At 41.6% G+C, this 15,947-nt stretch overlaps 1 protein-coding gene across 3 annotated transcripts in view; it reads right to left on the reverse strand.

Moving 5' to 3' along the window:
- The window catches only part of CARD10 (caspase recruitment domain family member 10), a 54,695-nt gene that overhangs the window by 22,639 nt on the left and 16,109 nt on the right, over positions 1-15,947 (reverse strand). For all 3 annotated transcript variants that reach the window (XR_008597602.1, XM_054987756.1, XM_054987755.1), the window contains exons 6-9: positions 13,062-13,244; positions 3,987-4,142; positions 3,489-3,614; positions 1,631-1,828 (exon numbers count right to left, since the gene is read on the reverse strand). Coding sequence is in view for 2 of the 3 variants with exons in the window: in XM_054987756.1 (XP_054843731.1) it covers positions 1,631-1,828; positions 3,489-3,614; positions 3,987-4,142; positions 13,062-13,244 (663 nt within the window). In the remaining variant the exon portion in view is untranslated. The remainder of the gene's footprint in view (positions 1-1,630; positions 1,829-3,488; positions 3,615-3,986; positions 4,143-13,061; positions 13,245-15,947) is intronic.

The following is a 15,947-nucleotide window of genomic DNA, read 5'->3' on the forward strand; positions in this document are numbered from 1 at the left end:
ACAAACTCAACTGGGCTTGGAAAAGGAATTACGGGCAGTTCTCATGCTACAACCATTTATATATGTTTAGCACCTTACTAGGCAATTTTCACATTTCTTGCAGAAAGGTGGAGATAAATAGATCAGTTAACCATGCTTGTCCATCTGTAGAATTTATGGACATTTTCTTATGACTTTCTCGGCCCACTTCTGCAACCGATGAAGTAGGCTGTTGCCTAATAAAGTACACGCCACAATAAGCCTGGAAGTTTCTTACCACCAATCAACATTTGAAGCATATCCAGACAGTGCTTTGAAAGGAGCAAGGCCAGATAACCTGTGAACATCCACCATTCATAGTGTGATGTGCCAGTGGCAACATCTCACATTGGTCCCCCACCTTTCCATACCTCAAGCAGGGGCAAATATGGAATGACTAGCATGATCCATGCTGCCTGAGGTGGAGTCAGTTGACAGTTTAATTTTATTCATTCATTCATCCATTTATAGTCCACCTTTCTCACTAAGATTCAAGGCGGATTACATAGTATGAGATTAATACAATCAGTATCAAGTACATCTCAATACAGTATCAAGGACATTTCCATAAACAATGCCATAGGGTAAATTAATACAAGTTTAAAAGACATAGTATTAGCAAGAATCCAATACTGCTTCAGTAAAAATACTGAAGCAGAACATAATAAATTCTAGGACTAACATTAGACAACATGGAGCACTGGTGGTACATAGGAGTACATATTTAAAGCAGCAGATAATATGTAAGGCAATATAGTGATAAAGTCTATGGTCCCTAACTCATTAACGAAGCATCTGAGACCCCATCCCTATGATACAGCCTTCTCATTTGAGTAAAAAGCCTTTTTGAATAGTTCGGTTTTGCATTGTTTACGAAAAGCCAGGAGAGCAGGGGCTCTTCTGACTTCCTCAGGCAGGTCATTCCACAGGATAGGGGCCACCACAGAGAAAGCCCGTGTACAGGCTGCTGCTGACTTTACCTGTGTGCAGCCTGGCACTTGCAGGAGACCCTGTTCAGATGAGCGAAGCTGCCGTGGAGGAACATAGAGAGGGAGGCGGTCCCATAGGTATGCTGAACCAAAGCCATGAAGAACTTTGCATGTAATAACTAATGCCTTGAACTGAGCACGGTAACTGATGGGTAGCCAATGGAGTGACTGTAGGATGGGAGTGATGTTCATGCTCCTGCTCGCTCCTGATAACAGTTGAGCTGCAGCATTTTGCACTAATTGGAGCCTCCTAGTTAACTTAGATGGGAGGCCTATGTATAGAGCATTACAATAGTCAAGCCACCCCGCCATCAAAGGGTTGAAGGGGCCTGACTGAGTCATTAAGCCAATATACTGCCTATAGTTTTGCAGGTTTCCATTGTGTTTAAAAATATGCAAAATCTGTTTGGCTAGATGTGACAGGGTGACAGAAATATGTGAATGCATCGTGGATCACCATGCTTCTGGTTACACCATCTTAAGCTACTGTCCATCTCCAGCTACATTAGTTCCATGACAGCAATGCAAAACCGGTTGTCGTCCCTTCTTAATCCAATGAGTTGCAGTCTGTCTTCCTTTCCCTTCCCTTTTTGTACAAGAATCTCTCCCGCTGTTAAACTTACCTTCTTGCCCAAGCCCCGGGTGCAATGACATCGCTGCAGCTGGGCCTCCAATGTGCTGATCTTGCCTTCTGCCTGGGTCAATTTGCTCAGCAATTCATCCCGCTCCTCTTCCAAGGCCCGGACACGTTTGCGGTACTGGTCCTTCTCAATGAGGCTTTGGGAGTATTGCAGTTGAATGCCATCTCGGCTCCGAATTGCCTGAAAGCAACATTATCCTAGAGTGGTGATGGTGGTAGTAGGGATATACTTTGGACAGGTGGGATTATGGACAGAATTGTGCACACTCGGTTTTTTTTAAATCTTGAATTCTACAGTCTGAATTATGCAAATTAAAGAACTTTGCACACTTTTGTGTCTCTTGCATCATTGTCTCTGCTGTTGGAACAGAAGCTATGTCATGAGATAAAACCTGCACTTGACTAATGGAAGTTCTCATCAGACCCTTTATGGCAAGCATCGGATGCAGTCTATATGCTTTCATGTTTGCAGTCATATGGACTAGAAACTTTGTTTTGAAGGAAACCTACAGATGCTGAACTGTTTGCTCAGTACTAAGTTCCACCGCTGTATGCTGTGATCACAGACATGCAGAGAACCCTGCATGTATCAAAATCAATCTGGTACTCCTTACTATTGATCAGAGGAAGGAGCTGCAGAGAATTCAAAACCAGAATGCAAACACAATGATCTCAGGTATCAAGTGATCTCAAAGGACCAACACCTGCCATCACCCTGCTATACACAACCCACATCTGCTGTATGCACTGCCACAGAAGCAAGTCACTAGGGCTGCTCTTCTATATTTCAGACTGCATCCTTGTCACCTGCCTGAGAGCTGCCCACCACATCAGCCTCACAATCAATTCTCTGACCTATCCTTCAATTGCAGGAAACATGCGACTGGCTTAGCCACTCTAATGAACTCCTAACCTGGCTCATATGCTCCTCTTTCAGCTATTTGCATCTTATCTAGTCACTGAGGTCTTAGACCCCCTGAGAGGGCTAGAATTACAAAAGGAAGAAATACTTAACATTATAGTGTAGGGGGACCTACAATTCCAAGATTAAAAACATATAAACTCTCCTTCCCTGAGAAAATGCCTACAACTGAAATTCCATTAAAAGCCCTCCCAAGTTAAATGGCCCGACAACAGTACCAAATATTTCTAAAGATGGTGTATCCCTTACCTCCTCAGGGAGCCCCCAGTCCACAAAGTGAGAGCCATACCCGCTACAGAGAAGGAACAGGCCTTAGGACATGCCAAGCAGGCCACAGTAAGTGGGGAAACAACTAGAAAGTGGCATCCAGAAAACCACAGTTGATGCACAGGGGAAAGTGGGGAGGAGTCAGAGTTGCCAATGGACCTGGACAAAAATGTCCTGGTCCTTTAATAAGCGTCATGTGTGGAAATAGGCAGCTGAAGCTTTTCATGAGATGGAGGTAAATAACATCTCCTAGTAAACAATATCTCATTAATTGTTGTAGATTTTCCGGGCTGTATAGCCGTGGTCTTGGGCCATACCAAGACCACGGCCATACAGCCCGGAAAATCTACAACTACTAATGTTCTCTGGCCATGAAAGCCTTCAACAAAATATCTTCATTAAGTTTCTGTTAAACAGTCAGGACATTTTTCTCCTCCAGACAGTTGGTAATTCTGGGAAATATGGTCCTTTAGATGTATTCTGGGAGAAATGGTTCTTTAGATGCATTCTTATTTTACCTGGCCTACTGTGAGATGGAGCTATGGGGGGTGGCCACCCAGTACCATAATGTAAAGATCTGCCCTGAACCTTCCTATTGGATGATTCAGCCATCTAGCTGGGCTCCAATTCCAACAGAAGGAATGAAACTCACCTGATCTCTTTCCTTCTCAATCTCCTCCAACTGAGATAGCACAGTATTCATTCTGTGCTTGTATAGGTCACAGTTCTTCTGCAGAGTCTGGTACTTCAGCTGCAGAATCTCTACCTCCTGCAGGTACTGAGAGGGGAGAAATGCAGAGCATTGTATTTTCCAGAAATATGTTTAGGGCTTAAATTAGGCCAACACTCAGCTCTACAACTTATTTTTGGTGTCAGGGTCAGACCTGGGATACAGCAAGTAATATAAAGGCACATGTGCACATTGTCTCCTTCCCCCAGGCACTTTTGCACTGCTTCCAAATCTGTTAATTGTTTGCTACTGATTGATTTCTTAAGATGGTTGTTTTATTCATTACTGGGTGATAGCAATTTGTTGGCCACCTTGCTGTGAAAAGATGGAGCATCAATGTGAACACACAAATGAATTGTGAACACAGAAGGGAGCTTGCAATTCCTTTGATGCTGTACTTGGGGGTGGGAGGTATCTTACCTTATCTCTCAGTTCCTCTGCCCACTGCAGCTCATTTTGCATGGAGTCTAATTTCTGGCAAAGTTCCTGGCGGTCAGCTTGTGCTTCCTTCCAGTCATGCTCCAGAATGTCTAGAAGGATCCGCTCAGAACCTGGCACCTGGCCTTCACCTGCCCTCTGAACAAGATTGTGGAGTCACTTCTCTGCCAGGATGATTAAATAGGGGAAGCATAATGAATGACCTTGAGCACTGCCACAATGTGGCAAAGTTCCTTTCAGGGTGACCATTACCAGTGTTTCTACCAGGGGCACTGAAATAAAAACCATTATCTCTGTACACTTCTCCTGTAGTTCTCCACAAGAAAAAAGGCATACCTGTATGGCAAACTTGCAGCAGCTTTTGTACCACTTTAAGTGTCACTGTGTCCCATAAAAAATTCTAGGAACTGCAGTTTGATTAAAGTGCTAAATATTCACAGTTAGCCCTACAGTTCCCAGGGGAGAAGGAATGATTTGTTCAGCCAGCTGAAGTCTTCAGTTTAGATATACCCTAGTCCAGGAAGTCCTAACCTTTTTAGCCTACAAAACCTTTGGAACTCAGATACAGGACAATGGGTGCAACCGCAAAACAGCTACCACAGGAGGCAGAGCCAGCCACAAAATATCAGGAAGTGAAGCTATGCGTAAATCTAGTAGTAACACTTCAGTATTTTTGGAAGATGCTCTTCTTAATAAGGCAACTTTTGATTTTAGTTTTTGTTTTTATCAATTTTAACTGTTCACCGCCCAGAGCCCCTGGGATGGGCGGTATATAAATTGAATAAATAAATAAATAATAAATAAATAAATGAACATATTGTTTTAATAATATTTTCTTTCTTACACACTTATCTTCAGTCACACAGTGAAAATCCTTGCACTGTGGTGGCAGGTGCTACCAGAGCAATGGTCTATAACTATTACTATTTAAAACATTTAAATTTTTTAATGTATTTATTGTGCTTTTAAATTGAGAAACTGTGAATTTTTGACGTTTATGAATGTAATTCTCCCTGAGCCTGCCGGTGCGGGGAGGGCGGAATAGAAATTGAAATAAAATAAATAAATAAATACTATTACTATTACTATTACCACAGTCAATCAGCTCTCCAGTGGCCAATGAGAAGCCCTGCTGGGCAAAAGCCCCTCCTGATCCCACCCACTTTCTAAAAACACTTGGTGAGCACCATAGCATCAAATGGCACCACCGTGGCAACCCCCACCCTAGTCTGTACATTATAAAATGCCACAGGGTACCATAAGCCACAGTTATCTGGCATTCTACTGAAGTAAAATTCCACTGACTTAAATCTTACTGCTAGTCTTATGGAATCGCCCAAATCCAACGAACCTCCAAACTAGCAACAGCTACCTTAAGAACATCCAGTTCTCTTCGAAACTAGAACCAGCATGAAAATTCTTCACATCACTGGGAGTTTGCAGTGTAAGTACTAACATATGATAGGTACAAGTATCATAGAACATTAGGATTGGAAGGGGCCTTGAAGGCAACCTAATCTAATCTTGCCCAGAACAGAAATCCTTAGCTGAAGAAACATTACAAAAAATGACAAACAATAGATCAGGAAACATACAAACCACCCCAGAGTTGATAAAAAATAGAGATATCCAAAATGAGGACACTGGAAAATGAAAACTTGAACTAAAGACACATGTTGTGTCACCCAGAATGGCTGTATATGGAACTGTGCAATGTGCGCTGCTGAGGGGGAATCTGTAAATTGTATCTGTTTTTTATGCTACCGGTTTTATCTGTTTAATTTAATGTATTTTAAACTGATGGGATCCACTCTGAGCCTACTTGCAGGGAGAGTAGACTATAAATTAAATAAATAAATAATAAATTAACACTGTATGAGCAAAATGCAATTACATTGGATTTATATGCCACCCTTAAGGACAACTTAATGCCCACTCAGAGCGGTTTACAAAGTATGTTGTTATTATCCCCACAACAAACACCCTGTGAGGTGGGTGGGGCTGAGAGAGCTGTGACTGACCCAAGGTCACCCAGCTGGCTTCAAGTGGAGGAGTGGGGAATCAAACCCGGCTCTCCAGATTAGAGTCCTGCACTTTTAACCACTACACCAAACTGGCTAATAACTAAGAAGTGTTTTATGGTTCATTGTGTAAGGCTCTTGCCTTTCTAGACAAGAACCTTATATTCTCATGGCTTGGGGGATCAGTTTTTAAACAACTTCAAATTAAAATTACAGAGGTTTACAGCAAAGCCAACATTATGGAGTATTTTTTTAAGTGGATAGCCATGTAGGTCTGCAGTAGAACAGTAGAATTTTAGACCCGTGACACTATAGAGATCAACAAGATTTTCCGGGTGTAAGCTTTCAAGAATCAGTTTCTGAAGCTCTCAAAAGCTTACACCTTGGAAATCTTGATAATCCATTATGGAGCATAAGATCAGTTTACATAACTAATTGTATCCAGATTGGTCCTCATTAATCTTTTTAAAAAAATTTTAAGTCTATTTTTCATAATAACAGGAAAGGGATAGAACAAAAAGGAAAGAGGTGGGTTGAATTGGAGAATGGAGAGAAAGAAGGGAGCAAAAGAAGAAAGGGAAGGGAACTGGGGGAGTAGAAATGACAATATGTAATTCTAAGTTTCATTCCAAGCGCAACAGGAAATATGTTTAGAGCTCATATGATTCCAGAAAGCAGACCATATGCAGGCAAATGGTTGTTCTCCGCCCAGTTAAATTATATATTTTGTCACTTAATCCTTGTTGTGGGTGGGAACCCCAAACCGAGAACATCTTTAAGCAGTTTTCTCTAGGCATTGACATGCTGCAAGTTATTAGATAAAGCTGTATGAAGACCATTAAAAATAACTGAGGATATAGCAGACCATTAGAACTCTATCATAAAGGATGCCTTTTGACAGAGAGAACAGAAGGAAAAAATACTAAAATGACATGTTTACATATCAACCATGGGTAAGATGGAGGAGGGAGCAGGGAAAGGGAGCGTGCATAGCCGTATCACCAGCAGCCAGCTTACTTCTCCCAGACAACAGCTGAGAGACAAGGCAGTTCAAAGCACCCATTCATATTCCAGCATCGCTTAAACACTAAGGGACTTTTCTTTTTAAATAGATGTTATTTTTAGTGTTTTAGTAACACTAGCTCTGATCCAGCACCAGAAGCATTTATTTCCTATCCTCCTGCAATATATGCAGGTGATTTTATTTCAGTCTTGTGGCAAGAGGTTAACCTGTTCTGCATATTTTCTCTTTCGAAATAAATCTTGGAAGTGTGCGTTCCAGACAGGGAGAGGTGGAACAGGCAGCCTCAGAGGAGCAATACTTGGGAAGGGGGAGGAATCAAAGGCTTACTTAGAATGCCCTTGCTACCAAAAATGCCAATGCTACCAAGAAAGAGGGTAGATCTTTTATACAAGGGCTACACACAAATTCACATATGGTTAGGCAATGTGGGACATGGGTGCTAGCCAGCTGGTGGTCAAGAGCCCCGAGCAGCTAAGTCCATGCAGTCCTCAGTTGCTCGTTGAGTGGGGCTTGAAGCAGGATTGAATGGTCTCAAGGTGGGACCTGGCCTAGCAAGCAACCAGGCGTGGAGGCCTCAAGGTCTGCTGCATTAGCACCTGCAGCTAGCAGACTTTGCTTTGGCCAGGCCTGGGGAATGAAACAGCACTCAAGAGCTGGCATGGCATAGTGGTTTGAATGACCGGTTGGATTTGTCATCCTTTATCTAAATTATTTTTGGCCCCTTTAAGACAAAATGAGTCTCTCTTATAAATGAGTGTGAGTCAGCAGTTATCTTACAACGGTGACCTTGCAGGGTTTGTATTCAAAGAGGAAAAAACTGGTTGGCTTGAGCTTTTTAAATTCATGGGTAATTATGTGACTTTTCTAATTTGGTATTTACTTTTGTATAAATGATACGTTAATGTTATCTTTTTTTTTACTGTATCAGAGTTTTAGACCAAATGCATTCTTTTGGTGGTATGGAGAACAGTTAATATATCAGGCCAGCGTCCACATACAGGAGGAAAAGAAGTTTGCTTCACATACCTTGAGACAATAAAAATATCTCACCATCTGAAGAAGACAATTTTAACAGCCATAATGTTTAAACATGCATGTTTATATATGCGATGGTTGTTCTACAATACCTACTGGGCCTATGTAACTTTTTACATGCTTTGAAAGGTTGAATGTTTTGTTATGAAGCTCATTTGGTTACATACAGTTTCTTGTTCAGTCACTGGATATATTTTGATATATTGTTTGTAAATTAACTACTATTAGATTTTTCACTCTATTTTCATTGTTTGTGGGTTTAAGTTTTTGTTTCCCTTCGTGTGATTTTACATTCCTTCTCAGATAGTGGTTAGAAAGTCAGACTAGGGCCTGGGAGAAAAAGGTTCAGCTCACAGCTCACTGGGTAGAGTTGCCAGGTCCCCCTACCCTCCTAGTGGGAGGGGGAGGGTCCAGTCCTTACCTTATTGATTCCCTCACGAGCGCTGCCAGCGTGGGCTAACGACGTCACTTCCAGACCCTAATTGGCTTGGTGCGAAGTGCAGAAGCGCTGGGAGTGATGTCATCATGCTGTGCCAGGAGCACACCCGAGAGGCCTGTTCCCCCACCTCCCCTCCCCCCGCTGGCCAGCTGAGTGGTGGCAGCAGGGCTTTTTTTCAGGGGGAACGCAGGGGAACAGAGGTCCGGCACCTCTTGAAAATACTCAGCAATAGCGCTTGAAAATAATATGATTTCAAAGAATCCCGTGTGTTTCTTCCCCATTTCCCTCTTGCGAGTTCCGCCAACTCTTTTCCCAGAAAAAAAACTCCCTGGGTAGCAGGGGGCGGAAGGTGGGAGTGGGGGATCCCTATCACTGGGTGACCTTCAAACTGTGACTTTCTCTCAGCTTAACCCACCTCACAGGTTGGTGATGTGAAATATGGTGAAGGGGAGAACAACGCAATAAGCAGCTTTTTGTCCCCATTGGAAGGAAAATTGGGATATGAATTTAAAAAATAAGTTTTCTGGCCACAGGCCACACTCTTCTTTCAGATCTGGCTTCTTTTTCCTTATGCTCTGGTATGACTCCCTGTCCCCATAGCCTGTTTGAGGCAACAGAAGCACTTCTTAGGGATTAAGAAGTTGCAAGGCCAGTGAGACTTATTTTGCATGTCAGCTGATCAAGACAACATTTCAACAGTGGGAAAATTTATGGATCAAGGGCATAAAGTTCACAGCAAGTTAAACATTGAGAGAAAATTGGTATACAATGTTTTTTCGATGGTACATTATTCCAAACGATATTGGGAAAATGGATAAGAAGTATATAGGGATGTGCTGGAAGTGTAAGGAAGCCGATGGATCTTTTTTTCGTATGTGGTGGACGTGCAAAAAAACTAAAAAATTATGGGAAGATATAGATGCTGAGATTCAGAAGATTTTAAAACCTGATTTTGCTATGAAACCTGAGACTATGCTTTTGGGAATAATACCAGATAGTGCTGACAGAATACTACATGAATTATTTAGATATCTGCTGACAGCAGCTAGAGTAGTAGTGGCAAGTAAATGGAAAGACTAGGAAAGATAAAATGTCAGAATATGCGGTAATGGCAAAACTCACAAGTTATATAAATAAGAGATTGATTAAGGAATATGAAGAAAAATGGGGAAAGTATTTTGCTTACAATAGACAAAATCTGGAAAGAAATACATGAAATAAGATAAATTAGACCTGTTAATTTGACTATGATCATGAGTATTGACTGTTAGAGACCACTGAGATGTTTGTTTAAGTCTCAAATTTTTGAGATGGAGGATGGATAAATACTCTACATAATGAAAAGACAGACAGGTCTTCAAATTTGTTCAACCTAAGATAATTAGTACAATATAATCTATTATAGACAGTATTGAAATGTTGTTAAGATGTTTGTATTGAAATATGGCTAATAAATATATAAGTAGAAAGCAGGGATAGGATAAGATAATGAGTGAGGTAGGTTTGAATTCTGTACATGTTACTCATTTGAAAATATATATTTTAAATATTCTCTAATATTGTTTCAACATTCTTAAATGTTATAAGAATTTTGTATGCTGACAGTCCTCGTAACACATGGTTTTTTTATATTTGTGTTTTTGTGTTTTGATTTCTTAAATTTTCTGTTCCCCTTTCCTATTTTGTTTCTGTATCCCTTTGTTTATCTTAAAATAAAATAAATTTTAAAAGACAACACTGCGGGACGTTTGGTATGCAACAGAATGGCCGCAGCACTAAAGGCTGCCACTAGCTACACCTGCACAGCTCTTCCCCTACAACAGAACTATTAAAAATAAGTGTAATTTAACAAAGCTGCAGTGGTGGCAAAAAGATTGATACTGAATGGATGGATATCTCAAGGCACGCTTTTAAGCCTGCTGTGGTTAACTCAGCTGGCTAGCAATGAAAGTAAAATCATTTTTTAAAAAGCAGAAGTACATTTTGAAATGCATTCTTTGATGGGTGGCAGAGTAAAACGTATTTGCCTGACTTCATGTCCCTCCTTTTATTCCTGTTCTATTATATTCAGTGCACTAAACCACCTATTTCTTTCAGCTTAACTACTTTATTCATAAATGCTGCTGTAACGTTTACACCTGCAAGGATGTGGTTCCCATGTATCTACAGGTACTGGGGATCAGTAAAGGAGCCAGAAAGGAAGGCACAGAAAGTTAGCAAGAACATAAGAAACTATCTTGTACAGAGTGAAAAACCACTAGTCCATCTGACACACTATTATCTATATATACACTGGCAAGGGACCTCCAGGGCCTCCGACACAGAAAGGATTTCCCCCATTGTTTGCTACCTAAAATGATTCCATTGGAGATACCAGAGGGTGAACCTGGGAACTTCTGCTTGCAAAGCAAGTGCTTTGTCCCTGAGCCAAACCCCTCTTATTAGAAAAAAGAGCAGGGAAGGAGAAATGGTGGATCTGGAAAAGGAAGAACAAGGTCAGAACACCTGGAATAGTCTGGTGATGGGATTAGAGAAATTGGCAGATTGAGCAGAACTCCCAGCATACAAGAATTGCCTCTTCTCACCCAGGAGTGATAGTTCAAAAGGCATCCCCATCTTTGTCAAAGCCCCCCCAGATACCAAGACAGGATATATGATAAAGAACAGAGATAAGCTTAACAGGATCAGAGCCCCATAAAAAAACAGCTTTACTGAAGAGAGGTTAGCTGCAGGCTCTTAGTCTGAGACTGTAATCAGCTTGATGGACCTGAACAGCTCACATTTATTTTTTATTTAGATATTAAGCTTTTGTAATTTGGAACCTTTTCCTAGTTATAAGCCACTTGGAGTCCCCCCAGGAGAAAAGGAGCCTAAAAAGGCCTGCTTAAATAAAACTTCAAATATTTTATTTATTTATTTCAAATCTCTCTTCTGCCCTCTCTGCGAGTGGGCTCAGGGCAGATAACAACATATTAAAATACAATTTAAAAGACCCTAGTCATAAGCAAGGCAATAGAAACAGGCTTGGCTGGGAAGCAAACGTCGTAAGGTAAATGCAGGAGCTCTGTGGCTGTCCCTGGGCAGAGGCAGGGAGTATGCACATGGTACAACTAGCCCCCTTTCCTCCAGGTGAGGTCACAGGGGCCCTGTCTGGCCCCAGTCCACCCTTTCCTTACACCATGAGAAGCTGAAGTTTCAGGGAAGCAACGTTAACTGCAGTTTAATGTAATGCTGCCATAGGCCGGGCTGGCATTAAACCTATCCAAGCTTCATTACTTATTTATGTGTTTTTGTTCTTTCAGTTTTTCTCGGTTTCTAGATATTAATGAAATGTGTTGCTCGTATACATTCTATTCGTGTTATTAAAAAATCCCCTAAATTTTGCCTACAATCCAGAGAAGAACAGCTCCTGTGCTTAATTCCCTGCAACTCAGTGGCCTATTCTTCCCATACCTTCAGGTACTAATGGGACATTCATGATTTTATTAATAAGAGTTTAAGACCATTTCTCTGAACTATATATACATCACAGTGCTTAAGAGCCCAATGAAAGTAGTGTGTTATTCATTAAAATGAAAAACTCTCAATATAATGTTAATTAAGGAGAGCACAAGGGCCCAGAAGTGGCATCTCTGATCGTGAGGTAACAGAAGCAGCCATAACCAAAAGCAAGCTTTAGGTGGGTAGCTGTGTTGGTCTGCAGTAGAGCAGCAGGAGTCGTCCTGTGGCACCTTAGAGACCACCAAGATTTTCCCTCCACTGAAGAAGGGAGCTCTGACTTTCAAAAGCTTACATCCTGAAAATCTTGTTGGTTTCTAAGGTGCCACTGGACTCAAATCCTGCTGTTCTACTGCAGTCCAACATAGCCACCAATCTAAATCTATCCTCATGGAAGGCACCACATTCAGGCGCATGGAATGAAAACCTAGCAACCTCGCAACAAAAACTGCACAGGTACAAACTAGTATTATCTCATGTCTGAAGAAGGGAGCTCTGACTCTCAAATGCTTGCACTCTGAAAATCTTGGTCTCAAAAGTGCCACTGGAATCAAATCCAAAAGCAAGCTGTTGGCTCAAATATATATTTTTACATACTTTAAAAAACCAACCTTCAAATATTGCCCCCACCCCAACACACCATTCTTCTAATTTCTGTTTGTACAATCTCTGGCACTCGTTTGATTATCACTAGCCAAAATGGTGATTATAACGCTTAGTATCTTTGAACAGCGCTGTCTTTCCCTTGGCCAGCTTTTCCTTTCAGCAGAGGAGGAGGAAAAGGGCACAACAGAGCACATGTGCTGCCCACCTGAAAGCCTAGGTACAATCAACCAGTATTTTCTGCTCAGCAATCTCAGGTAGTTGGCCTAGTAAAGACCTCTGGGAAAACTGCTGCCTCTGCTAGAGAAGGTGGATAAGCCAATAATCCCTTTTAGCCTGGTAATGACTCATTGTAAGGCAAGTAATTTCTCTCATGTTTTTTTGGGGGGGGGGGACTATTAGGATTATTCCTTTTCTTCTGCTGCCCCAGCTAATACCTGCACCATGTTCTGCAGCTCCTGAAGTGAAGCCTCAAGCCTCAGGTTCTCTGCTTGCATCTCTGATATGGTGTCCGCTAGGCCGTGTTCTTCTGCCTCTCGCTGGGGAGCCTCTGATGCCTGTTTCTTGAGTACAGTGCACTCTTCCTCCAGGCTGCTAACCTTGCATTTCAATTGATCCACCTGGAATGCAGGTAACAAAGATTAACAGCGGCTACTGAATATACCCCACTGAATGAGTCTTCATGGAGGAGAAAGAAGCAAAAGAAATTTACCCAAGGCTCAACCTGAATCAAGCCAATCCTACAATTTTGTCCTAAACGGCAGAGCTTAAAGTTGCACAAAATAGCTGCCCTCATACAGAGGAAATACAGAGGCGTGCATGGCAAAGGTGAAAGCTAGATAAAAAGGAAGAGGTTTTAAAACTGGAAGATATCCTCAGCTGAAGTGGAGGTGGATGCAGCAGAAAACAAATCCTAGACATACATGCACATTTACATCCACTATATATAAACATGGATGCTTACTTTTTAAAAAGTTAGATTATTTTTAATAGGGAGGAAAGATCAGTACTGCTGCCCGAGTATTTTATGTTCAACAAATTTAACAGGGACTGCATTCATACATGCACACGCTTCACATGAATGTACATTTTAACTCAAGCTCAAAAAGCAGCCATGTTGTGCGTGGGAGGTTTTGAATCCGGGCCAAACAGTTGGGTGGAGGAGATGGACTAAGTTTTTCTCATGGTGCTGTTTTTCTTTGAGAAATTGGGGTCCCAAGTTACTACTAGATCAGCTAAGGAGAAGCAGAATCATCTGCAGAAGAGTTCCACCTTATTTGTTCCAGTAGCTAAGCAGAAGGCAATTTCCTTTGGGTCAATGGTACAAGTAGAAAAATGCAATCCAAAAATCAGTCCTCCCCCTCTTAATTGCTCTTTTTATTCATTACACAAAGGGAGAGTCAGCAACAGATCTCCAAAATCATATATATATTGGCCCAACACGCACTACACGCCATCTGCAATGTGAGCATAACAGTGATCTTTGTCTCTGTAATAATATCAATCATATCACTATACAACATTGACCTGGTTGCCAACATGACTTCAGTTTGATATAAGTGATAGCTGACTTAGCTTAGGAACTAGTTGCTTGACAAAAATCCTGTGTTACAGAACTCAGAGTCCCAGCACCTGTCTTTTGCCACCATGACAAGCCAATATCAGCACAGATCCATGTATGGCAGTCTTCCATTACAGAGAGGTTGCAGACATTACTGAGATAATGCATGCAAAATGCTGAATACAGAATGGGGCTATCTGAATTGTATTTTAACTGAACATAATGGTAACTTTTTAAAACTCTCTCATACTAAGCCTTCAGTGGCCCAATGGGATAAATTTCAAAATAATTAAAATAACTGAAAACAAGTACATCAAACTCGTTCAGTAATAGACATCTAGGCACACACACACACATTCATACCTACCAAAGAGCACATTTTTAGAGTTGGATCCAGAATACATTGGCAATTGCTACCTAAGGCCCCTTCCTGCTTTAGACCTCCCACCCCCTCATGTCATTCCTCGGGGTCCCCTATTCTCCAGGATCAGCATTTCCCCAGAGACCCAGCATGGTATAGTGGGTAATGTGTTGACAAGGATCTAAGAGAACCAGATTCGAATCCCACTCTACCACAGAAGTTTGAAGGATAACCTTGGGCCAGTTACACACACTCAGCCTAACCTACCACACAGGGTAGTTGGAGGGTTGTGGGGATAAAATGGAGGAGAGGAGAATTATGTAAACTACCTTGGGTCCCTTGGAGAGAAAGGAGGGGTATAAATAAAGTAAATTAAAAAAATGTGAATACCAGTGGGCTGCAGTGGGAGAGGAGAGGCAGGAAAATTCTGCTCCACTGATGAAAATTTTAGTCCAGCTCCAACCTTTAGCTTTTGGGAGATAAACCCTAAGCAAAAAGGCACCCACATCCCAAATGCTCGAGAATGTAGCCTATTCAGTTCATTAAAAGGAAAACAAAGCGGGTTGGCTATGCACTGTGTAGTAATGCCTTCTCAAAGCAAAAAAATAGAAGGGGCTAGAGTCACAGATCCAACCTGCAAAGGCTAAGACTGCTGCCATCTATCATTTTTATAGCATCATCAATATGCATAGAGTTACAGAGCCATAGAGCAGGCAGTTGCTTACACCACAGTGAGTGCAATATACAGTGAGTCAAGGGGAAAGAGATAATAATAAAAAGGGAAGGAGAAAGACACACACAAGGGACACCATATTATAGCAGAAAATGCAGTTTCATGTATGCTTAGACATAGGCTTGAGAACGGGGAAAGAAGACAGAAGCCTTGAGGAGGAATTTGAAGGGAACACTGCAAGGCATATCTGAGACAAAGGGAAATGGTATAACAGGAGACAAGAGCCCAGTTCACATCTTACAGTGAACCCATATACATCCTGCCTGTATGTGCATGTGTGTAAGAAGGAGCCAATGCACATTCACTTGACAAATGAAACTAAGGACAGGATATGTCAATAAATGAGGGGTTTGTATAATACATTTCTCAGGGTGTGTACACAATGCAGTGTACATGCGTTGACTGTAACATGAGAATTTCTCAACATACATACAAGCGACAATCAAGTGTACACTGTACACGAATTGCACATGCATTCACTGCAGCTTGTGAGCAAATCTAAGGTATTAGGGGAATGTAAATTGGTGACCACACATTTTCAGAAGGATCTTGAATAGCATCTGCTCCCATTACATATGGTGGGAGCACCAAAATCAAATATCTGAACAGAGCTGTTGTCGTAGGCAACAGGAAACACAGGAAACTTGCCCACCCGGTACCTGTGCAGT

This window comes from Eublepharis macularius, chromosome 9 (assembly GCF_028583425.1).
Source record: "Eublepharis macularius isolate TG4126 chromosome 9, MPM_Emac_v1.0, whole genome shotgun sequence".
Lineage (NCBI taxonomy): Eukaryota > Metazoa > Chordata > Lepidosauria > Squamata > Eublepharidae > Eublepharis > Eublepharis macularius.